The sequence below is a fragment of the Hyperolius riggenbachi genome, chromosome 6 (assembly GCF_040937935.1).
Source record: "Hyperolius riggenbachi isolate aHypRig1 chromosome 6, aHypRig1.pri, whole genome shotgun sequence".
NCBI lineage: Eukaryota > Metazoa > Chordata > Amphibia > Anura > Hyperoliidae > Hyperolius > Hyperolius riggenbachi.
In genome coordinates, this window is record NC_090651.1 from 238398861 (window position 1) to 238425560 (window position 26700).

Sequence of the window (26700 nt, forward strand, 5' to 3'; positions counted from 1 at the left end):
GACAATGGCCTTAAACACTGCTCAAAATCTACTAAGGGCCCGTTCAGACTGCACGCGTTTCCAACCGCGTTTTGGAAACGCGTGAAGGAGGCCGACACGCACGACATCAGACAGTGCATAGAGTGCACTGTCTGATGTTCACACTGCATGCGTTCCAGACCTGTGCGGTCCGGGAACGCATGCTGCACGCAGATTTAGCAAAAACGCACGGCTGTCCCATTCACTTTTCAGTGATGGGATCAGCCACGCAACGCATACAAACGCGGATTGCGTGCGTTCGTACGCGTTGCGTTCCGCATGCGTGGCCATCCGCGTTTGTAATGTGAACCGGCCCTAAGTCATTCATGCAGAGAAACTAGTACAACGTTCTAGAATGCCCATCTCAGTCCCCAGGCCAGAATATAATTGAAAATCTGTGGTGTGAGTTAGAGAGCTGTCCATGCTCAGAAGCCATCAAAACTGAATGAACTAGAGCTGTTTTGTAAAGAGAAATAGTCCAAAATACCTTCAAACCAGAATCCAGACTCTCATTGGAACCTACCGGAAGCGCTTAGAGGCTGTAATTTCTGCAAAAGGAGGATCTACTAAATATTGATTTAATTTATTTTTTTGTGGTGCCCAAATTTATGCACCTGCCTAATTTTGTTTAAACAATTATTGCAAACTTTCTGTAAATGCAATAAACTTCATTTCATTTCTCAAATATCACTGTCTCTCCTATATGCTATATTTAACTGACCTTTTTTTATCGTAACAACCAACGGTTTATACAGGAAAATCCTGACAATTAACAAGGTTGCCCAAACTTTTGCATCCCACTGTAGCATAGCATCGCTAGCCTGTGTATCTGTAGCAACTGGATGCCATCTCTAGGGTGCACAGTCTGGGGACCCCAGTGCTGTACAGAAGCATTGCTAGGCAACAGCACTTTAGGCTTGCTTTAGCATTCATTAATGTTTTATTTTTTCCGTAGGCACTACGTAGTTCGAGGACCCGAGACAACTCCTTACGAAGGTAAGTTAAAGGTTCACTTTTTTCTTTTTATGTTGGGAAGTAATTTAATGTGAACCTGTCAGGTGATCACATGACTCTTTTGAGAATTGCATATCAAAAGACTAAGTAGTTACAGATGTGTAGCCTGTTGAAATCTGGAAGTAAGGTGAGTTGAGCTCCAGGACTTCTGTTTAGTTTTATGCATACGTTACGGCTAGATCCCGAAGTTTGCCGCTTCGGTGTCTGGCCAGCCAATACCCAAAGCAGCCAGCTGATGTGGCCAGAACAAGAACTACTGCAGTGGTTCCCAACCCATGTACTGCAACACATGTATGTTTAGCCGTTTCCCTGCTTTGCATCCATCCACGCTGCTCTGTTGCCCTGCTGTGCCTCCACCTCTGCTCCGTACCATTGTCGTTAGAAGAGGACTCCGAGAAAATGGCCACCGGTGTTCACATTCATGGGCAACGGTGGCTATTTTCTTGTAGCCCTGCTCTATCTACAAAAGCTGCACTGGAAGGTAGTGTCCCGGTTGCGGAGGAAGAGGCAGAGGATGATGGTGAGTGAGGCATTTTCATGCACCTCTCTGCACATGTTTAGCAGCAGCCCCTGTGCCAGCAGCCACCACTATAATAGCAGCAGCCACTGACCAGCAGCTTTCAGATTGTCAGTAGCTGCCACTACACTCACAGCAACTCCTGTGCCAGCAGCAGCCACTCACCAGCAGCCTCTATTATGCCAGCAGTAAAATCCACTCACCAGCAGCCCCCACAATGCCAGCAGCAGTAACTTCCACTCACCAGCAGCCATCACGATGCCAGCTGCAGTAACGGCCACTCACCAGCATCCCCCACTAAGCCAGCAGCAGTAACAGCCACTCACCAGCAGCCGGTAGTCTACATGTCACAGAGATCTGAACGTTTGTGATGTGTCACAACTCCAAAAAGGTTGGGAACCACTGAACTAATGTCTCAGAACTCAAGTCCAGATGCTGCTGTTTTTATGCTGCCTTTCCTCCTTTTACCCTGCTGTGCGCAGCTGCCGGTTGCAGCTTAGTGCTTCGGATTATGTAGTAGCAGTATCTGAATGGATGCAAGGCACAGCTTCTTTGGGCAGAGAAAGGCACACCATGGGAAGGACTGGAGAGGTGACCGCAAGCAGCTCGGATGTCACCAATGTAGGACAGTGCCGGTTACCTTGCACAGGTATCTGGAGTAAAGCTTCTTCCGGCAGACAGCTCTCTTGGGCATGGCACAGGATGTTAGCCTATAAGGTATAGCAAGCTGTAGCTTTCATCCAAAGTCCTAAAAGAGTCATTTCTTGTCCTGGCCGCATCACCTTGCCACTTCCCATATTGGCCAGTCAGATCCCGACGTGGCCAGACTTTGGGTTCTGGCTGTAAAGCATACATGAACTGATGTGTGACGTATTGAGGTACACATTTGTACAGAAATTAGGTTTCTTTCTATAGCAATAACATGACTGCTGTTTATACTTACAGCCAAAATCTAAGACTTCAGGAATGTTCCATATATCCTTACTTGCTACACATTTTTATTTTCAGTTCAGGTTTGGTTTAAACGGCTATTTTATTTCTGTGTGTAGAAGTGTAATATGTACTTTTTCAGCCCTAAATATTCATTTAATTTTAAGTTTGATTTAATATATGTGCTCATTAAAGGCTAGCACACAAGTTAAAATTTACCTCCTGATTGTTCGGCTAAACACAAAGGCTAGGATCCATAATTTTGTACTGCCTGCTAGGGTCATTGGAGTATGCAATGCATTTTTCATTGGTGGTGTTGTCGCCTTATCTCTATCAATGGACTAGGCATACCTGATCCCCCTTAAGGTACGTACACACGTCTGATATTTCTAAGCGACTTATCATTCAAACCGGTCATTTGAATTACAGTTTTGCATGTGTGCAAAGGGTCGTTAGACTTATAGCAGCAGTTTTGACTAACCGCTTGGCGGATCCGTGGACTAACTATCGTTCAAATGACAGTTATGCTGGGAATACATGGGACGATTCTGAGCTGATAAGATGGTTAGATCATTTCCGACCTGTTCGATCACCGTTCGATTGTTTTGCTGCTCGATTTGTCATTGAAGTGTAATGAAAAACGAGCGGAAGATAGGAGAATCGATCGGGCGCAGAATCGAGTGCCAGAATGGACCCGTGTATTCCCAGCATTAGGTCCGTACATGTGTACAAACAACTTGTTTGAAAGTCTATTAGTTTGACACTAATAGACTTTCAAACAAGAAGTCGTTTGATCAGTCATTTGATCTAGTCCATTGTTCTATCAAGTCCATTGACCAGTCAAACGACATGTAAATTAGCTGTCTTTAGAATTTCAAACATTTTGTTGTCTGTGTTTACAAGGAGTCTGGACGACTTTTTGTTTGAACGACAATCGGGCACTAAAACAGACGTGTGTACGCACCTTAGCGAAAACTGTTATCATAATTCAGCTTTGTTTTTTCTTTGCAGGTGGTTATTATCATGGCAAATTAATATTTCCCAGAGAATTTCCTTTTAAACCACCTAGTATTTACATGATCACTCCCAATGGACGGTTTAAATGCAACACACGGTAAGGAGTTGGTTTGTTTTTTTCTTGGTTACGTGTATTTTATCAGTGGTTTGATTTGACTTGTGAGTTGAAGGTAAGCTGAAGTGAGTGAAGTGCCATTTTATTACCTCCTTAACAATGGCGGTTGCAATCTTTAGGCCCCTTTTCACACTGGGACGTTTTCATTGCAGTGTTGCCCCTTTTTACCGTGAGGTGACGCTAGGGTAATGAAAGCCTTTCACACTGGATGCAATGCGCCCAAAGCCACGCATCTGACGCTAAAGCATTTGCGCGTTGTGGGGCAACATGCTCTGCGGCGGACTGGAAGTCGTGTAAGTGTATGACAACACAGTTTTGTAGTTTTTTTATTTTTTTATTTATTTATTTTTTAACGTGGTTTTCACGTTGGCGTTGCGCATGCAAGGAAGCATATTTTTTTTCAATACTCTTCCACACAATGCGTATTACCGACACAGGAAGTGAGCGCTAAAGTGCCTTAATTCCTGTTTGGCCTACAGCAGAAGGGGGATTACCACGTTTTCACGCTGAAATCTCTGAACGCTATTTTTAGTGTTGCAGTGCAATGCGATCATCTGTCGAACCATTACTGCCAGTTTACAGTGTGAAACCAGCCTAAGGGTACATTCAGTGGTCATTGTTGCATTCCCTGTGACAGCAGGAACACAATGGTTTGGGGACAGTAGCACCACACGTTATGATTGTTGCGTCAGTTACAGTGAAGCATACAGTCAGTGAAAAGTATGCTTCACTTTTTCTGTTAATGCAGGTGTTTAGCAGTAACTCATTGCATGCAGTGCATTATGTTGCTGCAGGCCGCTAAGTCCCGACGCACTGTAAACGTTGTATTGCAGTCCGGTAGGCCGCTTTACAACGCGCCCGTTACTCTTGAACGCAGCACTAGGAACGTGGCCTTAGCACTTCCAGTAATAAGCATGCAGCCAAAGAAGACAGAACACATATAACACCTGAATAAAGATGTCCATACACAATTCAACTCCCAGTTTAAGACCTTAGCTCTTCCCAATACCCCCCTCCCAACCTATCCAAAGCTAGAAGATATTTTTGGCTGTAGTTATACTTAAAGCAGACCTGAACTTCCTCTCTGCTCTAAAAGATAAGCAAAGCATAATAACCTTTAGGCCTCGTTCGCATCATACATGCTGTTGTGCGCATGTCGGCAGTGCGTATGATGTGCGACACGCAAGAATGGCAGAAGTGCATAATCAGCACTTATGCCGTTCCCATCATGTGCTGCGCAGCCGTGCAATACGCTATAAGACTGCGATATGCTATCGCGCTGCTGCACGCATTTTTCGGGAAGCGCATTGTTGACCCATTAAATGTAATGAAAGGGATCAGCATTGCGGTGCAGATGGAGTGCGATCGTATGGCTATCTGCGCAAAATGATGTGAACGAGGACGAAAAACATTCCTTTGTTACAGCTGGTACAAATCCTGCAATAAATTGCAGTGTCTATTTCCTGTTTTTATGAAGAAGACATATGGTTAACATCCTGTGCCTACAAAATAGCTGCTCTGTTAAGGCAGCCAGCTGACACCTCTGAGGGTTCAAATTACACTTATAATTAGTCACAGATGAAGGAGAATTAGACAGGTCAAACTCTCTAAATACTTACAGGGTCCATTTCTCTGTTTTCCTTCTGTCCTGTGCAAGAGTTTAGGTCCACTTAAATGAAGTTGCACCTACCATGATGTCCCCCGTCACTTCAGAACGCTGTTTGAAAAGAGATGCAATTTATTTCACCCAAATATGTGCAATAAGACACTGCAGCCAAAATATTATTTTCTGTAAGGAGTCTTATGGCGTCCGGGGCTTTCTTATAAGTGGAAACTTGTATTTGCTGAGAATAGGCACCATTAAAGTAACCGTTGTACTCTTGCACATAAAGTAAACGTAAAGTCAGATTTTTGAAACGGTACATTTCTTTGCATTTTGTTTATTTTTTTAAACAAACTACTCTGCTAATTCAAAGGTGCAAAAGGGTGGTAGTAAATGGTTGGTAGAGGGCTAAATAAAATAGTTAGTTGCTGTTATAGGCAGACTAGCCCTGTTCATGCTGGAATAATTTGTTCTCTTTCCCTCTTCAGACTCTGCCTTTCCATCACAGACTTCCACCCAGACACATGGAATCCAGCATGGTCAGTATCGACAATCCTCACAGGTCTCCTCAGCTTTATGGTAGAGAAAGGACCCACCCTGGGCAGCATAGAGACTTCTGACTTCACCGTAAGTGGAATTGATTAAGGAGTCAAGTAAAACAGAGTTGTGGTGAAAATGAATTAGGCCTATAGCCCACTAGCACTACTTTTGCATCGCTTGCTGATTGCTGGCCATCGGCAAAGCACTACACCAATGCAACCCTATGGGGAGAGTTCCAGAGCAGCCTTGCGATTGGGGAACAATTGCAAAATTGCAGCATTTTGGGAGCAATCGATAAACAAGGCAATATGTACTGTACCTTTTTCGCTTGCTCCAGGTTGCAGCTTGTTGGTAGAGTAATGTGGAAGGGGCATCCTTAGCAGGATAGGCACTCTGCATTGTGCCCCTTCCCTGCCTCTGAGCCATCTTGCTGGCTTCCCCTACCCCTTCACAGCCTCTCACCTGCCTTTTCCCCTCCGTGCTGTGCTCTGAGCACAAAGATGCATCTGCAGCGTTGTGACCCTGGGGTCGCAGACTTTTTTTTTTTTTTTTTCCCCTGCTTTTTCTTGTCTCTGGGTCTCTTTAAGCTCATACTTGGGCCAGAATAGATGGTTCTCTGCCAAGGTGGTCGGTTGGTGCTGAATCTAGCATGTATACAGTGGCCCTGATCCTCCCCAATGTGTCGCCAAAAGATCCAGACTGCTGAATTACGTTGGCAGACCTATTCTTCTCGTTACCTTTTTTGCTTGGGGCTGTTCCATCATGCCATCAGCAATGTGGAGGTGTAACCTTTGTCTTCAGGTACAATGTACAAAGCAGAATAACAGTTCATATAATAAAACATCCTCTTGGAGTGCATGGTGTATTTCCTTTCAAATTATTATTTATTTTTTTTAGTCCGCTACACATCACTCTTTATTTGCTTAATAGCTGATTAAAACATGTATGTTAAGGGGGTACATGTGGAGCACGTGGCATTTGACCCTACCACAGTGCACCACACCATTACCAGCCTTTTGCTCCTTGCGGCAGACTGTGCCGATGAGTAAATCGCTGTGACACTAAGTGATCTACTACCTGCTTTATAGGCAGTATGTCCATGTCAACTTACCTGATCTGTGAATGTGTGCTGCGAACGTATTTAAAGATTGTTATGCGGTGACATTTATTCCCATGTTGTGCACCGCGCGCACCATGCAATACCAGTAACATGCTGCAGCTTCTGTGACTGCTGGACCACTTCCATCGCGTCGCACCAACCGAAAATTGTTCCATTGACTAGAATACCCCTCACCAGCCTTACTTCCTTTCAGGGCTGTGGAGGCGGTACTAAAATCATCCAACTCCAACTTAGACTCCTCATTTTTATCAAACCTCCGACTCCAGCTACCCAAAATGCTTTGACTCCGACTCCTTAGGGCCCTTTCACACCAGAGGCTAGTTTCGGCGTTTTACAGCCAAGACCATAGTTGGCGTTTTCCAAGGTAAAATAAAAGTCCATAGACTTTCATTTTACCTTTCACACCTAAAGCAGCTTTTTTGGGCGTTGCGTTTTGAAGCTCCCCATAGCTTTTTCAGGGCTGTTTACAGCCGAAGTTGGCTGTTGGCGTTTCAATGATAGTCAATGGAAAACGCCAACTTCAGCGTTTTCAAAGCGTTTTACAGCTGACTTGTTCACTTATTTTTATATAAAAAAAAGACGTTTTCATATGAGCTGTAGAACACTTTGAAAACGCTTTGAAAACGCTATGTATTGGCGTTAAGCAAAAGGCTGAGTTTCAGCCTTTTCTACCGCAGCCTCTAGTGTGAAAGAGCCCTTAGTCTAATACTTACCAGGGCTGTGGATTTGGTACAAAAATCATCCGACTCCTCAGTATGAAACCTCCAACTACAGTTACCCAAAATTACTCCGACTCCACAGCCCTACTTCCTTTAATTTTATTGCATAAGGTTAACCTTTACACTACTAGCATTTTTTTACCTACATGCCAACTGTTTGAATTTGTGTTTTATTATATGTTGTGCATGTACCAAAGTCCACATAGGTCAGTAGGGATTGTTATTGAGGTGCAAATACATTTTAAGGTGGCCACTAACTGTCCAATTTCTAGCGAAAAATCGTTCGAGCGATCAAATTCTGATCGGATGAAAAATCGTTCACTACACCATCAACTAACCAATCTTTGCTTCCTATCTATCACGACCACCAAGAAAATCGAAATTTTCGTTCGCTGAAAATTCATTCGGGTGACTTTTTTTTTTCACTCGTTCATAATCGATTGTGTCCACCAATGGAGATTATTTACAACCAATCTGATCAGAATTTCTGATCGCTCGAACGATTTTTCGCTAGAAATTAGACCGTTAGTGGCCAGCTTTAGACGGTTGAGAATTATGCTAATCATTATGTAAATGGACTATTCAAATCTTGCATTAAAAACATTTGATTGGTCCATTTTCAAGCTGCATAGACTTGCAGTAACATTTGCATAATTCTGCATCAACTCAGAATTATTTGCAAATTTCAAGTCATTGGGCCAAAACTTTGTACTAAATGCCTTTAGACGTCTGAAATCAGTTTTGGTGAATTCAGCGGCAGGCAAAGTAGTTTGGGTGAAAAACGCCTAAAGATGTCTGTGGAGTGTTAAATGGAGAGTTTAGGGCCCCTTGTGTATTGCTTGAGGAGGTGGCATGAGCGTTTTGACTCCACAAAAGGGAATGGGTAACTAATATCCTATTCTTTTTACTTACTTTACCTAGTTGCTTACTGTGAACTATTACAGTGCTTTCATAAAGGAGGCAATATTTGGAGCAGAGCATGTTCTGCAATTGTCTCATTTGTTGTCTAGAATTGTACTATTTATTTATTTTTTTTTAAAAAACAGATTTGATATTTGAAATTAAAAATCGTTTTTTTTTTCTCTTCAGAAACGACAGTTGGCTGCACAAAGTTTAGCATTTAACTTAAAAGATAAAGTTTTCTGTGAGCTGTTTCCAGAAGTAGTGGAGGTAAGGAACCATGTTATCAGTAACATGCCCCAATGTTGTGTTTTTCAGGCCTCCAGTAAGCAGAATGATTGTTGGGAGGACAATCCCTTGACATTGAATCTGAACTGTGACTGAGGGTACGTTTCCACTTGTGCGGCGCGATTTGCTCGCGGAAAACTCGTCAACGAATCCGCATACGTTTGCAGATTCGTTGACGGTTTCATGCGGATTTTCACGCGGAATCGTTCGCGATTTTAACCATGTCAATGCCGGCAAGCATTGACATGGGTTTTTTAACGAAATCGCGCGCGGAAACGCCGGGAAAACCGCAAGACTCAAGTGCTTGCGGTTTTCCTATTTAGTTACATGACCGACGATTCGTGTGCGGCGTGCGAATACTGACGGCTCTGCTGTGCAGATTTTTTTTCTGCAGAGCGAGCCGCACAGAATTCCTGACAAGTGGAAACGGCGCCATCCACTAGTATTGTTTGAGCGAATCTGCATGCAGGAAACTCATGCAGATTCGCTCTAGTGGAAACGAGCCCTAAAGCCTGGTACATACCATGCAATTTCCCATCAGATAGAGGGGGCGATAGATAATTTCCGACAGATCCGAATGGATTTCTGATCATTTTTCGAATCACTTCTATTCAATTCGATCAGAAAATCGATCGGAAATCCGATCGGTCCTGACGGAAATTATCTATTCGACCCATCTATCTGATGAGGGAAATTGCATGGTTTGTACTAGGCTTTAATAGTGTCACTCCCAGTTCCCAGCTATGCAGCAAACCTGTATACAGGCCCTGAAACACCGGAGAGTGTTTTGCGGGTTGTTTTTTTTATTTATTTATTTTTTATATTTTTTTTTAAAGCTTCCATTGACTTGCAAAGTAGCCACGATCGTGATGTTTAGAAAAATTGCGGCAATTTTGCCACGATTTTAATGCAAATCAAAGGAAGCGTTTCTCAGAAAACGACCTGCAAAACACTCTCCGGTGTGTCAGACATTAGGCTTGGTTCCAACGTGCGCTGGATCACGTGCAGCTAATGGGAGCGGACCGTGGAGTGTCCGGTCTGCTCCAATGATCTGCTGTGGTCCGTCTGAAGCCTGGGGCAGATGAGTTACCTCTGTAGGCTAAATGGGGAACTTGTGTGCTCTTCCAGGATTATCGCAGACTGCACAGAAGTGTGGTCTGCTTACTGCAACGGATCCAGTGTATCTGCTGGAGTGACAAGTGCGAACGGTTACTATATATAAAATAGGAGCCGTTCACTGCCAGTTTTGCAATGAGCGGAGAACGGACTAAAAAAAAATGTCAGTTCTCAGCTCAAGTGAGAACAGAGCCCAACATTATTTCCCTTTTTTTCTTTTCTTGGCCTTGAGAGGATTGATCATTTGTAAAGTAACAACCGTATGGCTCCTGACACCTGAAAATGTTATAGAAGACTTTAAAAAGGAAGTCAGCAATGGCCCCTTCTACAAAGGAAATCAGTAATAAAGAAAACTGACCCTGGGGGGTACTAACCTAAATGCTTCTGGATCCTAATGAGGCTTCCCCCATCCCCTTCACCCTCCAGGATCCAGCTGGTAGCCCCGAACACCACGTGCGGCAATATTTACAATCTGCGCCCTTGTGCAGCCGCAGTATCAGCTTTTTGATTGGGCTCCGGTGGAAATGGCACGAGCGCAGATTGTGAATATTGCTGCGCGCTAGGGCAGGGCGCTAGGGCGCTATCAAAACAAGCTTTAGGGGGGGGAGGTGTGTGTGTGTGTGTGTCTCAGGTTGATGGCGGGGGGCTGAATGACAAGACCTAGTCTAGCTCGTATGAGGGTGGCGGAGGGGGGTGGAGACTAGCTATGGCGAGCTCTGTGTCAGAAAATTTTGCTGTGCATTCGCAATGCATTTCAGGCAATGCACATTTATGGAGACTGAAGCCCTCTATGATGACCCCTGGGCTTGAACAATGTGCGGCGTACTGGACTCTGCTTAGGAGTCGGGCAGCGGGGGGCGGATCCACTGGCAGAAGCAGTGCATATTTATGATTGCTAATGAGCCGGGGGGGGGGGGGGGGAGGTGCGAGTCCAGTCTGAGCGGCACACACAGCTTCACCAATCGCTGGATAGCGATGGTATGACAGCAGAAGTAGGCGGAGCTGTACAGAGCGTACAGCTCCGCCTACCATCTACGTCATTCCATTGCTATCCAGCGATTGGAGAAGCTGTGTGCCGCTCTGGACTGGATTCTGCTAAAAAAGTAATTTTCTCGGTTTTAAGCCATTGTAGTTTTAAAATAAGAGCTACTGTAGATTAAACTCGCGCATTTGATTTCCCTATTTGTACTAGGAGCATCATTTAAATGTTGTAATAACCAGGGCAATGTATGGCGACAATATATTATTTGAAAAATAAAGGTGCTTCTTCCATTTTGTGTCTCCGGCTTTACCTGCAGTTATGTGGCTCTTTTGTATTCAACCCCCCCCCCCCCCCAAGTTATCCAGATGTGCCTCTGTATCTCCAACCCCCCCCCCCCCCCCCCAACCTGACAGCCAGATGTAGCCAATTACCCCCTCCCACCACCCCCCCCATAGTTGGCCAGGCATGGTTAGCTGGGTGTATGCCCCTGTATCCCTCCCCCCTGGATTGCCAAATGTGTGCCATGTAACCCCCCCCTCCCCATGGATCGCCAGGTGTGGGCCCCTTTAAGATACCACCTACATGCCAGGTGTCCCCACCCCAGAGATGGGCGCTGGAAAGCGTTAAGTCACAATCTCTCTCACCTGACCTTGTTCCACCGGCGATCGCGATCTCCTCCCTGCAGCACCGCTGCAGTAAGCTCTGCCCCCGCCACCATCGCCACGTGTATAGTGTTTTCAAATGCGGACGTGTGTTTTCAGCCACCCCATTGTGCACCACTAGATGGGCATTTGGACTGCAGCCATTGCTTTAACGTGGCCTCTCTGTCCCCCCTGTGTCCCCATCGGGCTATGCGGAGCAGGGTAGTGCACCACGTTTCACTTACTGGTCCTCTGACTCCTCTGCAGGAGCCCTGTTATGACGCCCTCCAGTGATACATGTGATAAGAGGCGCTACTGGAGGACGTCATAACAAGGCGTCTGCAACAGGACAGCAGACTGCGCAGAGCAATCAATGGGAGGACCAGTAAGTGAAAGGTGGCGCACTAACCCATTCTGCATATCCGAACAGGGACACATGGGGCAGAGTGGCCACAGTAAAGCAATGGCTGCAGTCCAATGCGTGCGAGGAGGGGGGGGTTAATGGGGTGGCTGAAAAACAATTGTCCGGATTTTAAAACACTTGGCGATGGGGACAGAGCTTTTCCGACCATACGGACTTACTCTGGTTTCTGCACAAATGCCCTGTCGAAACACGGCGTGGGGGCTAGGTTGTGTGGGTGACGGATAACACTTGTACTCTGCACATGGCAATGGGCACGGGTCTTATGCGGCAGCACTGACCTTAACTCGTGCACAGGTCAGAAGGAAAACCTAGAGAAATCCACCCTGTATGTATTTAGCGGGTTTAGCCTTTTTAATTCCCTTCCTGTAATTTGATGTCTCCCCGTTTCACCTGACTGCCATGGCAGAGCAGCTCATTTGTAAGCACAGGATGTTAATGTCTGCTTCCATGAAAGGAGGAAGTAGACAAACTGCAGATTTATTGCAGGATTTGTTATTATGCTGTTTTTTATCTTTTAGAGCAGAGAGGGAAGTTCTGTGTTCAGGTCTGCTTTATTGCACAATTGATACTTATTGCATGACCCGACGGGCCACTCTGGGGCACACAGAGCACTATGTGCTTTGTTCTACGCTATAAGACCACTGCAGTTTCTATCCTCCGCTTATACGCGAGTGAAACATTTTTTCCGAGTTTTTTTTTTTATTTTTTTTTTTGGTAAAAGACTTCTACTTGGGTCAGCTTATACATGACTATATATGGTAGTTACTGAAATGTTAGTATTGCGAGTATAATCTCACTTTAAGCTGTGTATACACGCTAGGTTAAACTCGTCTGAAGCAGCAGATAATGTCCACCCCTGCCAAAAATTTAGTTCGTGTACAGCAGCCCGTGATGCTTCCCTGAAGCCTTTGCCAACAATCAGTTCAGCGGATCGCCATGTGACATTGGGCCTCCAAGACACCACCCCTCACATCAAAACAATGCCTCACTAGCCTGTAGGCTAGCAACATATCTGTACAACTTTAACCCTGCAATGTTGCCCTAGGGATTGAGTCCCCAATCCATGCTGGGTGACATGCCTTGTACATGTAGTTCACTCAAATGGTTAAACAACGCGATGATCGCCAGGAATCCATTGCACTGGTATGCTTTATCATGTTATTACAGCAATGATATGTAATGGCCACCTACCCACAGCTGACTTAAAAAAAATCCCCCAAAGCTCAAAGTTTTGCACCTTATATCTCAGCACTTCTTGCACTAAACTTATTTAAATACATGGCTGGCTGTATCCACTAGCTCTAATTCTAGTCAGTGCAGTTTTACTGGAGAGACCGCTATCATAACTTCTCCCCCATCCTTATAACTTACATGAGATAGGAAGGAGGTGAGAGGGAGGCAACAACCAGTCTCACACGTGTACTTCACCTTGTCTCCCTGCATATCTATTTACCTGCACAGAATTGAGGAATGTATAGAGACGGGAAGAAATTGCAAAAATGTCATAGCTGCTTTAAGAGATAGTGTCACATAGTTTGGGCACAGGTGGATAAATGAAATCAAACGCTAGCAGAAAAAAATGAACATAATGTGGAGGCAGCTGTCAGGGGCAAACCCAGGATTTTCAAAGGGGGGATTCCTGAAAAGTCTTCCTCTCCCACGCACAATATAGTATAATAATATGGTAAGATATCATGCTGCGTACACATAATATAATTTCCTGTCCAACTGACAGGATCTGACGATCATTTCCAACATTTCCGTTCTGCTCCCGATCGACAACGGGATCGATCAGGAGCAGTTTGAATACAGATAGTAATGAGGACAGCTGACAGTGGTAATGGAGGGGAAAGTGAAGCATTTGCACTTAGGGCACAGGGCTGTGCTCAAGCCTGACTCTGTTAAGTTCCTCAGAGCTGCTCCATGCTCTGTACTCACACTGCTGCTCCATGCTCTGTACACACACTGCTGCTCCATCCAAAGTCAGCTGTAGCAGGGAAAGAAAGGGAGTGGTGCTGTGAGCTGCAGGATGCCTGCAGATACTCTAGTGTCCCAACTTGTGCCTGTCCCCAGACACTGCACCGGCCCTGGTCTGAGGGGGGGATTCTGGGCAGCTGTAATCACCCCCCCCCCCCCCCCCCCCTGCGTTTGCCTATGAGCTGTATATGACAGGAACTAGGTTTATTTTTGGGAACAGATCTCACTTTACAGCCCATCTTCACAATAAAGTTTTATTTACCTGACCATTCTTATTTCAAGACTTGAAAAGCTAGATTTGAAGTTTAACCGTCAGCAGTGTCTGTGAGGTGTTAAATCTGGTCCATTCAGTTTCCATATACAGAAAGATCTATCAAGATTGTTTGCACAGTCACACAAAAGTGTTTATGACAATTCTTTTTTGTGGAATATTGCAGTTAGACTGCAGATATGAAGCACTGTAATGGGAAAAAAAGGCAAGTTCTTTACAGCTTCTTAATTTTGTTTAGTTTCTTGGGTTTGGTCTCTAATTGCTTGTGTTGGTTTTTATATTTGTGCTTTGTCAGGAAATAAAGAAGAAACAGCGGGCGCAAGAGGAACTCACAAATCGGCCACAAACCCTTCCGCTCCCAGACGTTGTGCCAGACACAGAAGCTCACTTTGGTCAGAATGGAGCCGCCCTTTTGAACGGCCATGTCCCCTTGGCAGCAGCCAATCATCCCGGTCTACAACAGCCAAACCGTAACCACGGACTTTTGGGAGGCGCCTTGGCCAACGTTTTTGTCATAGTGGGTTTTGCAGCCTTCGCCTACACAGTCAAGTATGTACTGAGAAGCATAGCTCAGGAATGATGGGCTTGGCCAAAGGCACTATGAAGAATCTGCGACCAAACTAGCACTAGTTGGAACGAGCAAAATGGACTGCTAGCAGGAAACGAACTTACTCGGCACCACGTTCGAGTCATTACTATTTGTGCTACAGTTGTGCAAAGTGATATATCAGTTGGCTCATGGGGTTAATATTATATTTTTTTCTTTTTTTTTAGAAGGAGATGAGTGACTGTGTGTTTTTCATGGCAGCAAACAAAATTAAGAGAACCTGTACTCTGTCCACTGCAACCTTGGGTGCTTGCGCTAGCCAGGTGTTTTCATTCCCAACATCTGCTTTAATGATTATCCTCAATCTTCTTTAAAAAGCTGTGGGGGAGGTGCCGTGTTGTCTGTACCAGATCTTTGATGAGGTGTGGGCATGACTTCTGTATACAGTCGGCCCAATTCCAGCATACCAGTTTCAAATGATTGGACTTAGCTATCCAGTGATAAAGTCTGAAAATTTAATGTTGAGATTTTTCATGTGTATTTTCTTTTAATGCTTTTCATCGAGAATGTGTTGTGGTTTTTAGAGTATTTGTTTTATTTATTTATAGTTCTTGAGCTCTAAAAATACATTTTTTTTTTTTCCAAATGAATTTTTTATTAGGAACACATGAAGTATTACAAATTTATAATTTTTTTTATTATTACTTTGAGCTCCACCTGCTGGTTTCACTGATGAATATTTTTGTGATCAGAAAAGTCTGACTTTTTAACGGTTAACAAAGGTCTGATATCATGAAAGCGGGGGCCCAAGGCCATTAACTGTAGTGCAAATAAGTAAAATAGGAGCTTACCGTACAGACTTCTAATAAAACCAACATGTAGAGCTCCAGACACTCTTCAGACTTTAATTTGTGATATTCAATATCTTCCTGATTAAAACTAAATTATTTTTAGCACTGACTTAAATAAATAAAACAAAACCGAATAAATCACTATGCCTTCACTTTAAAGCGTAGCTGCATTTTGATTGACAACCCCCACCCCTTTCCAGGTCAGCCATGTACATTACAAGGATTCTACAATGCTTTTATTACCAATTCTTATGTTGGGCACATCTTAATAAGCCTTTCTAGTATGTCCTCCTCTGAGCAGGTCATCTGCTCTCAGGCTATGATATACTGCTTTCTTGGCATTGGTTTAGATCCGGCATGTCCAAAGTCTGGTCACTGCGCCAAATGCAGCCCTCCAAGCTTTTTGTGGTGGCCCCCAAAACTCTCTACAGGCGTTAATTCCATGCGACCCGTAGGTCATAGCTGTGGTGCCACTTGCAGGGGCCACCTTGTGTTGTCACTCTGCTTCCCCCTTTGCTCGCCTGTGGGTGATCAGTCACCACTGTAGCAGTAGCAGCCTGATTAGCCACTGCCACTCTGCCAGCAGCAGTAACAGCCACTAATTAGCAGCACTGTCAGTAGCAGTATGCCTGCGTACTGAAAGGGACATGCTAACTGCACAGGGAATATGTGGTGTTTCCCGTGGAATTATTTGGCAAAATGTCACAAGCATCGTATACCTAACGGCAATTGGTTTTCGCTAGTTCAGCCCCTTAGTACTCTCTAGAATGGCGATCTGGTCCTTGGCCTAAAAAGTTTGGACAACCCTGGTTCAGATATACAGTGTCATAGAAGTGATAACTGCAGTTAACTCAAACTAACGGTATACTGTACTTCTTTTTAAAGGGCCACTGTCACAAATCATGTCACAATATTTTTTTTTAAAGAACTTTTGTCCCAGAGTAAAATTCACAATTACTTTTCTCCTATGTTGCTGTTACTTACAGTAGGCTGTAAAATCTGACCATCGCCTTGTGGGGGATTCTCAGTATTTTATTTTAGCTTTATAAAAGCACTGCCTGTAAAGTGTCTATAGTAATATGCCAGTCTACATACTATAACTGCAATTCAGTTAGTGCTTTTTAAAAGAAACCGCTGAGAATCCCCATGAGGAAATGGCCTAGTCCAAAACCTTATGTTAAAATTATGGTGCATTTTTACTCTGGAGCCAATTTTTTTTTTTTTTTTTTTTTTTGCAATAGCTGTCTTTTAAGTGTACTTAAAGGGACACTTAAGTCAAACAAAAAAAAACGAGTTTTACTCACCTAGGGCTTCCAATAGCACCCTGCAGCTGTCCGGTGCCCTCGCCGTCTCCCTCCGATCCTCCTGGGCGCACCGGCAGCCACTTCCTGTTTCGGTGACAGGAGCTGACAGGCTGGGGACGCGAGTGATTCTTCGCGTTCCCAGACACATTAGCACCCTCTATGCTGCTATATGGTATATGATATATGCTATAGCAGCATAGATGGCGCTATTGTGGCCAGGAACGCGAAGAATCACTCGCGTCCCAGCCTGTCAGCTCCTGTCACCGAAACAGGAAGTGGTTGCCGGCAGGGCCAGGAGGATCGGAGGGAGACGGCGAGGGCACTGGACAGCTGCAGGGGGCTATTGGAAGCCCCAGGTGAGTAAAACTCACTTACTTAAGTGTCCCTTTAAATGTTCTAAAATGGGTTCTTGATCAATAATGCAGTGTACTTGAATGCCAACATTCTTTTAAGATGCTAGCATGTCAACCACAGTACACACCTATACAAGCTGTTACTCCATATTTCATATCCAAAGTAAAGCTGTAGACTAGAGTGTGTGCACTGATCCCTGTTAGCTCCGCCGCCTTCTCCCTGGTTATAAATTGTCCCTCTTGACTTCCTATTGTTCCATTGCAGATGTTACTAGCCCCTCCCTCCTTGTAAATACAGTTTCTGTACACCTCATAACTATTAACATCTTAATAACACTTCAGCAAAAATTTATGGAGGAGTATAAGCTGCCGGTGATGATGTGGTAGTATTATAAAATGGGGTGAAAATTGGTAATTAGGTGAACTAGTATTAAAGTAATCATTTCTATAATAACAATAGTGTATGTTGAGAGAGAGAGAGAGAGACCTACTGTAGATTTATATATAGTTTTTTTTTTTTTTTTTTTTTTTTTTTTTTTTTTTTTTTTATAATCCTTGTTATGGGTTGGGGTTAACAATCAGTTTGAGTGTACAAATTACTGTTATGGTGATGTGTATGAATCACCACAGCAATTGTAGGAACAGGCACTCCTGACTTACCATAGTGTATGTATACATTACTCTTAAGGTGGCCATACGCTGGTCGATTTGCCATCAGATTCGACCAACAGATAGATCCCTCTCTGATCGAATCTGATCAGAGAGGGATCGTATGGCCACCTTTACTGCAAACAGATTGTGAATAGATTTCAGCCTGAAACCAATCACAATCTGTGGAGCTGCCGCTGCTGCATAAATTGCCTGTTCCGGGCTGGCGCAAGTCCCCTGGTCCCCGCAAGTCCCCTGGTCTTCTCCTCCGCTCCGGGCTCCAGACCGTTCCTGCAGCTACTGAACTTCCTGTCCAGGGGAAGTTTAAACAGTAGAGGGCGCTCTACTGTTTAAACTTCCTGCCGGGACAGGAAGTTCTGTGTAGCTGCAGCCGGTCCGGAACCCAGCGCGGAAAGACAGCGGGGTCCAGGGGACTCGCGCCGGCCGGAGCAGGTAGTGTATACCCGCTGTATTGCGTCGGTCGTCGGCCATTCGAACTCCGCTATCGACGCACTCCCGACCCGCCGGCGATCGAGAAAAATCTTCCACACGGACGAATCGACGGGAACGATCGATTTCGGATGTAAATCGATCGTTCTGTTAGCGGTGTGCGCGGCGATTTCACAGCCGATTCGATCACTGTGATCGAATCGGCAGTATATTGGCAGGAAAATCGTTAGGTGTATGGGCCCCTTTAATGATTCTAGTACGCCTAATTAGTTGCCTTCTGACAAAAAAAGGAATTGGTGCTGCACACGTGTAGTTTCAGGCACCCGCTTCAGTTTAACAGAACATCTTGTCTCTGCTATATCTATACTTTTTATTGTGTGGGATATATTACGCAATATTTCAAAATTCTGTTTTTTAAATCTATTTTATATTTCACAATTCTAAGATCTGTAATATTGTGTATATTTCATTATTGATCAGACCCTAATTTTAAGAAGTTTTAATCAAGAATTTACAGTTATGAAAACACTAGGATAACTGCAGATGGCAATTTTGGAGGTGTCGGCAAGCTGGCTGGCAGTGATTACAAGGTGGCTAAACCAGACATTAAGCCGTAGAAAAAAGCATCGGCTAAGGGCAGTTGTTGCAATCGTACAGATCATGTAAAGTACACCATAAAAAAAAAAGATAAAGTAGGGTCATCTTGATGCCTTTGTTTATGTTTTTAAATGTTGTCAATTACAGGACAAAGTTTTATTCAGTGTAGGAGATGCTCCTGTATTTATAAGTGCAGGTAGTCCACTTACTCAGGCTAGCAAATAGTCTGGGTAATAACTTGTTATTCTTATGGTCATTGTTTTAATGCCTTTGTGAAGGCGTGTACACAGGGCCGGCCCTAGACTTTTTGCCGCCTGAGGCAAATTTCGAAAAAATTATTGCTGCCGCCCCCCCCTTGGGCTGGGGCGACTCCAGGATGTAAAGGAGATAAAGTGCACACACTCTAAAAACAGACATATGATTACATATGACAGTCAGGAGATGATCAACCATACTTCTGGAAATAGCCAAAGTTACAAAAACAAACATTTTACAACAAAAGAGGAGAGGGATCGGCACTGCAGAGATACATTTATTCAGGGCCGGTCCGCTCATGAGGCGGGGTGAAACTTCTGCCTCAGGCGGCACATTTCTAGGGGCGGCATCCGCCCGTCGGTGGGTGCGGGGAGCCGGCCGCCGAGCTGGAGGGGTAGCGGCGGGGAGGGGGGTCGGACCCCCCCCCCTCCCTCGCCTGGGTCCCCCGATCTGCGCTCCCCTCCAGCCTTAAATAGATCAGAAGCAGCCGCTACTTGTAAGAGGCACGGGCGGGGAGGACTCACCTCTTCCTCGCTCGATCCAGCGTGCGCTCCACTGACGTCACTTCCTGCAACGCCGCGGCCGTCCACTTACAATACAGTGGGCGGCGTTGCAGGAAGTGATGTCAGTGGAGCGCACGCTGGATCGAGCGAGGAAGAGGTGAGTCCTCCCCGCCCGTGCCTCTTACGAGTAGCGGCTGCTTCTGATCTATTTAAGGCTGGAGGGGAGCGCAAATCGGGGGACCCGGGAGGGGGGGGGGTTTGACACCCCTCCCCGCCGCTAGGCCCAATACCCCCGTCCTGCCCGCTACCCCTCCAGCTCGGCGGCCGGCTCCCCGCACCCACGGACGGGCGGATGCCGCCCCTAGAAATGTGCCGCCTGAGGCAAAAGTTTCACCCCGCCTCATGAGCGGACCGGCCCTGCGTGTACAATCCTATAAAATGTCTCAAAGCATGGTGTTCTAATCCTTAGAGAGCTGCTAGTGTGCCTGCGCAGGTAGGCCACTGTAAATGTTATTGCTGCTGTTTGTTCAAGGGTCCCAGTGCTGCCTCAGGAGGGGGGGGGGGTCTCATTTGAATCCATAGACTTCTCCCCCCTGAGGTAAGTACCCCCAGGGCACTTTTTTTTTTTTTTTTCCCCTACAGGTTTACTTAAATAGGAGAGTGGAATAAAAGCGCAATTGCCAGTCTGTTTGGCTAGCCCACACATTTGTTGAGCACAATCATTTATTGATGGTGCGTGAGTGTGACACGGCTCACTAGCATGGAGTTGGTGAAAGAGGAATTTTTACAGTGTCACGCTATGAGTTTTTTTTTCTTTTGTAGAAGAAGAAGAAATATGAGACTTTGTAATTGTGTGACAACTTCTCTGAGGACGGTGACCATTTTTATGAAGGACTTTTGTAAACTTTGTGTAAGAGGAGTGCTACCCCCCTCTCTGGAATCGTGACCCAGGTTATAGGATATCTGATAACCCTAAGATTTTTGGAGGAGTATACAAAGTGCTGCTCATAATTATTCATACCACTGGCAAATTTTGACTTAGTTACTTTTATTCAACCAGCAAATCATTTTTTTTCTGTCAGGAAATGATATACGGTAGGTGTCTCCCAAAAGATAAGACTATGTACAAGAGGCATTATTGTGGGGGGGGGGGGGGGGGGGGGGGGCATTTCACATCTTTTTTATTTACATTTGAGCAAAAAGTATCCAGTCCAAAATTATTCGTACCCTTCTCAATAATCAATAAAAAAAAAGCCTTTATTGGCTATCACAGCAATCAACCCCTTCCTATAATTTCAGTCCAGCTTTTTGCATGTCTCTCCAGGTATTTTTGCCCATTCACCTTTAGCAATGAGCTCCAAATCTTTCTGGCTGGAGGGTCTTCTTGCCATCACCCTGATCTTTAGCTCCCTCCACAGATTCTGAATTGGATTCAAGTCAGGACTCTGTCTGGGCCACTCCAAAACGTTAATGTTGTTGTCTGCTAACCATTTCTTCACCACTTTTGCTGTGTGTTTTGGGTCATCGTCATGCTGAAATGTCCATTGGTACCCAAGGCCAAGTTTCTCTGCAGACTGCCTGATGATGTTGTTGAGAATCTTCATATATTGCTCTATTTTCATGGTGCCATTTACTGTGATTAGGTTCCCTGGTCCATTGGCTGAAAAACGCCCCCAAAGCATTAGGTTTCCACCACCCTGTTTGAAAGTGGGGATGGTGTTCTTTGGTTTGAAGGCTTCTCCTTTTTTACGCCAAATGAAGGAAACCTCATTGTGACCAAACGATTACATTTTTGTTTCATCTAACCCTAACACAAAAGACCAGAAGTCTTCTTATTTGTCCAGATGAGCATTTCCAAAGGCCAAGCAAGCTTTTGTGTGACCTTATCTGGAGAAGTGGCATCCTCCTTGGTCTGCATCTGTGGAACCCAGCAGTGTGCAATGTCCGTTGGATTGTCTGCCTTGAGACATTGCCACCAGCAGAGCCCAGATTCACCAGGATTGCTTTGGTGGTGATCCTTTGATTCTTTTTCACCTCTATTACTATCCTCCTGGCCAGCACAGGTGTCACTTCTGGCTTCCGACCACGTCCTCTGAGATTTTCCCCAGTGCGGGACATCTTGTATTTTTTAATAATACTTTGCACTGTAGCCACTGGAACTTGAAAACATTTAGAGATGGCCTTGTAGCCTTTTCCTAACTTGAGAGCAGCCATAATGCACAGCCGCAGGTCCTCAGTGAGCTCCTTTGTCTTAGCCATGTCTGTCCACAAACCAACTGCAGAGCGCTGCTGTTTTTCACCTGCTGAGTTAAAACTGCTGTTCTCAATTAATCTGGGTAATTGGGATGATTTTGGACTATTTGGACTATTTGGAATGGTATAGAACTTTGGCTTTTCCCAGAGACAAAGTTTGTGAAGAGTGTGAATTTTGGACTGAACACTTTTTGCTCAAATGTAAATAAAAGCTGAGAATTTTTTTCCCCACAATTCCTCTTGTACATTGTCTTATCTTTTGGGAGACACCTATGTCCTTTCCTGTCAAACAATGACTTGCTGGTTGAATAAAAGTAACTAAGTCAGAATTTGCCAGGGGTATGAATAATTGTTGGCAGCACTGTACTACCACCCCTATACTTGATAATTGAGTAAGCCTACAGTAAATATGAGCATTCTATATATTTACCTGATGAATCTGATCACATGGTTTTCCATGAGCTCTTTTACACTTAAACTCTACTTTTTGACCTTGTTGTGTTAGTCTTTTTACTTAATTCTATCTGGGTAGTAACAAACATTTTAAATCTACGCAGAGGCCTATGTTTTTGTAGTTTAAAAGAAACCTGAATTGAGCAAAAACTTTGCAGCTAGCCACATTTGGGACAAAGTACTTACTATACATTTTGTTAGTGACGCTTTATTGCCTCCTGATCACCATTGTGTAAATTTTTTTTTTTTTTTTTTTTTTTTTCTGTCCTGGAGGTATACCTAGCTGTGAGGCAGTGCTTTTGAACTGAGCATGCAAGGTTTGGGACTCGCATATGCACCCATGCATGGCCACAGGTGCTTCTAGCTCACAGGATTAAAGGACAACTGAAGTGAGAATATAGAGACTGCCATAATTATTTCCTATTCGACAATACCAGTTGCCTGGCTATCCTGCTGGTTCATTTAGCTGCAGTAGTGTCTACACCCGAAACCAGCATGCAGCTAATCTTGTCAGATCTGACTCACACCTGATCTGCTGCATGCTTGTTCAGGGTCTATGGCTAAAAGTATTAGAGGATCAGCAGGACAGCCCGGCAACTGGTATTGCTTAACAGGAAGTAAATATGACAGCCTCCATATCCCTCTCACTTCAGTTGCCCTTTACACTGCCTTTGCAGTGTAATATTATAATTGGGCATAATAGAGAACAGGAGGGACCCTGAAGACATTGAGGAGCACTAACCGCCTCTCTAGGTGTATGAGAGGAATCGGCGCAGGATACAGCCTGTATGGCTGATCCCGCTCCTGCACATATTCCCATTGATGTTCAATACTATTCCCTCTCCAGGCCACCATGGATAGTGGGGGGAATGAAATAATTCAGCTTCCAGCATTTGCTGCAGGCCGAATTATAGTGTTTTGTAAGTAACTTCAGCTCTGTCTTCTGATGGCGCCGAAGTTGCTCACTGCTGCGCCCCAGTCTCCTGCGCTGGAATGGAAGTGTTAGCTCTTTAGCAAGTACTTTGTGCCAAAATGTAGTTTATGGTTTGGTTCACTCTAAATGACAACTGAAGTGAGAAGTACTGTATGGAGGCTGCCTTATTTATTTCCTTTAAAACAATAACAGTTGCCTGGCAGGACTGCTGATCTATTTGGCTGCTGTAGTGTCTGAATAACACCAGAAACAAGCATGCAGCTAATCTTGTCAGATCTGACAATATAGTAAGAAACAATTGATCTGCTGCATGCTTGTTCAGGGTCTATGGCTGAAAGCATTAGAGGCAGAGGATTAGCAGGATAGCCAGGCAACTGGTATTGTTTGAAAGGAAATATAGAAGCCTCCAGATCTCTCACATTACAGTTGTCCTTTTAAGGTTCCTCTAAGAATCTTAGCCTGTAGTGTACAGTTGTATTAACTGGCTTGTGTCCTTCATCTTTATGTGTAGCATTTTGTTGCTTTGTGTGACTTTCCATGTAAACTTTTTTTTTTTAATCTATTTGGCAAATGACTGTATTTGATGTTTTGGTTGCAAAAAGTGGATTACCTGTACCTAGGACTGTCTAGGTGTTTCCTTCATGTGTTACAACTGAAGAAACTGCTTTATAAGATTGATGAAATGTGTTCTAGAACAGTGTTGTCCCATTGAAGTTACTTTTTTTTTTTTCTTTGTTCCCCTTTTTTGGATAGAGGAGAACCTTCACGGAAATAATCTAACACTTTATTAAATGTGGGTAACCTTTACCTGTTCCATGCACCACTTTTATAGTGAGCCTGTTAAAGACTACCCAAAGCTAAAAAAAAGACAGAGCTTGTCAAGATGTGCTTTGAGCCCTATGGGAGAAGAGTACTTTACAAATGGAATACCATTTATAGAAGACTGGCTCTGTCCTTAATGCTGATGGGGGGGGGGGGGGGGAGAAACGGGTGTCTCGAGGTGAAATACTTACTGAACCGTAATCGGTTACTGAATGTAATTGAGTCACAGGTGATGCTCTCCCAATCCCCCCCCCCCCCCACCTTGAAAACCTCTGCCAAAGTTCTTTGGGAACCCCTGCTGGAGGGGGGGGGGGGGATGGAGTAATTACCTGCCTGGAGGAATTGCATCTGATCAGGTAAGTATTTAACCATAGGAGAGCCATATAGATAGGGGGACAGTGTGATAATGATTATCACTACTCAAAGAACGAATGAAGGTGATCATTACTAGCACAGGACCAATGAAAAGCTTTGACAGATCCTATTGACACTCTCTGAATCATGGGCCCTGGTGCAGTTACAATGTCTGCACTGCCATTACTATGCTATTGCTTGTGCTGTTCAAGTCATGGCAGCAAACGTACTAAAACGTATTTCCTCATGAAGAGACAGCAGTAGTTTCTGTCGATATACTGTATGTATGTAAGAAGAAAGGTAGGTATATGGAATACTGTGTTACAACCCTTGTAATCTATAAAGTGAAAGAAACACTTTATTTCCCTGCTATTTTTAACTGAGAGGAGGGGTTTTACTTCTAAGGTGATGTAAGTTTTTTTAAGTGTGATAGTAAGATGGTATCATAAGGTTGCTGAATACAGTTACCATCAACAGTAGAGGTGTTGTCCGTGTCATATGTGTAACCAGGAATGATGCGAGGCAGAAGGAAAGAGCTCTGCTACCTTGACTGGATTCAGGATGTCCCCATACTGGCTCAATGTGCCATAGCTACTCGGCTGAATTTTATTTGCACTTCTATTGTCACTTGGTCATCATTGATTAAAATGCTGGAAAACATTCCTAAGCATACCATTTTTAAAAACTTTATTGTAGTGAGTGGTGTACGTTTTTAAAGGCGGAAAATAGTAAAAAGTAAACTGCAGAAAAACACTACAAATAAAAGGTGAAAATAGAAAGTCCTTGAACAACAATAATTTACTGTACTACTGCAGTGTGATGCTCAGTGTTTTAACATTAAAAATACATACATTTAATATGTACATTTGTGCTACAGTAAAATGCACTTTAAATGCCTTTCTATATAACTGTCATTTACAGTAAGTGCTTTTAATTTGCTGATCCTTACTTGTTAGGGCTGGTTCTACGTGGCTATTGAACAGAGAAGTGTTTGGGATTGGATCCTGTTATCGTGTTTTGAACCCCTGGGGGTTACAGAACACTACATGCACCGAAAATGCATTTGATTACAGTGGTTGCGTAATCTATAGTAAACTTTTTAAGATACATGCTTCCATTCATCTCAGTGAGGGATGCATTAGAGCCTAGCGCTAAACAATGTGGATGGATGCTGGCAGCTGTCTGGCTGAACCAGCCCTTACTGACAGATTTTGGACCAGTCCTTTTCATGGGGACAACATAAAGGTTTAATCTATTATTTTAAAAGCACTCCTTGGCAGGGATCTCTACAAAGATGTTGGAAAGCCAGTCTACTTGCTCACCCACTACTCTGGAGGCCATATGCAATTCACTTTTGCTCCTAAGTTTTCTCCTAGGACAGTGGTCCTCAAACTTTATGGGGTGAGGGCACCTTGATGCCTTTGAAAAAAATTTTCAAGGTACCCTTGGGCAACTACCAAAATGCTGTTATGACCTTTATTAGGCTGCTTCTCCCCAAGTAGCTAGTGATGCTTTTTAGGCCACATTTCTCCAAGTAGTCAGTGACCTCCCCCCACTTAAACAGCATTGCATCTCCCCTCCACATGGTCACTGCCCTACCCATTGTATATCAATGTGCATTTGCATGACCTGATGGCAATGGGGATGCATGCCGAGGCACCACTGGGAGGTGCTCGAGTCACACTAGCGTGCCAGTTTGAGAACCCTGTCCTAGGAGATCATTTTTCATCTTCTGTGTAAAATAACTTTTCATAAGTCTGCAATTGAAAAAGTATTGACAAAATTATTTTGAGTATTTTCTTGCTTGTTGGTAGCATAAAGGACAACTGAAGTGAGGGATATATAGGCAAATAAGATGTTTCTGGCATTATTGTCAGATCTGATAAGATTAGCTGCATGCTTGCTCCTGGTCTGATTCATAGACTACTGTAGCCAAATAGATCAGCAGGACTGCCAGGTAACTGGTATTGTTTAAAAGGAAATAAATATGGCAGCCTCAATTTTTCTCACTTCAGTTATCCTAAAGAGCAGCGTTGGCGAACTTATGGCACGTGTGCCGGAAGTGGCACTCTGAGCCCTCTCTGTGGGCATGCATGCTACTGCCTGCCACCGCTGCTATATTGCAGATTTGGGTTTTTTTCACCATTAAACAAAATAATTTCCCCTTCCTTCTCCCCTATGGAA

At 44.2% G+C, this 26700-nt stretch overlaps 1 protein-coding gene across 3 annotated transcripts in view; it reads left to right on the forward strand.

Moving 5' to 3' along the window:
• UBE2J2 (ubiquitin conjugating enzyme E2 J2) overlaps window positions 1-15262 on the forward strand; it is a 30775-nt gene extending 15513 nt beyond the window's left edge. For all 3 annotated transcript variants that reach the window (XM_068242755.1, XM_068242754.1, XM_068242756.1), the window contains 5 exons: window positions 974-1014; window positions 3491-3593; window positions 5703-5841; window positions 8683-8763; window positions 14488-15262. In XM_068242755.1, the coding sequence (XP_068098856.1) occupies window positions 974-1014; window positions 3491-3593; window positions 5703-5841; window positions 8683-8763; window positions 14488-14772 (649 nt within the window). In that variant the 3' untranslated portion in view covers window positions 14773-15262. The remainder of the gene's footprint in view (window positions 1-973; window positions 1015-3490; window positions 3594-5702; window positions 5842-8682; window positions 8764-14487) is intronic.
• Window positions 15263-26700: the final 11438 nt, after the last annotated feature.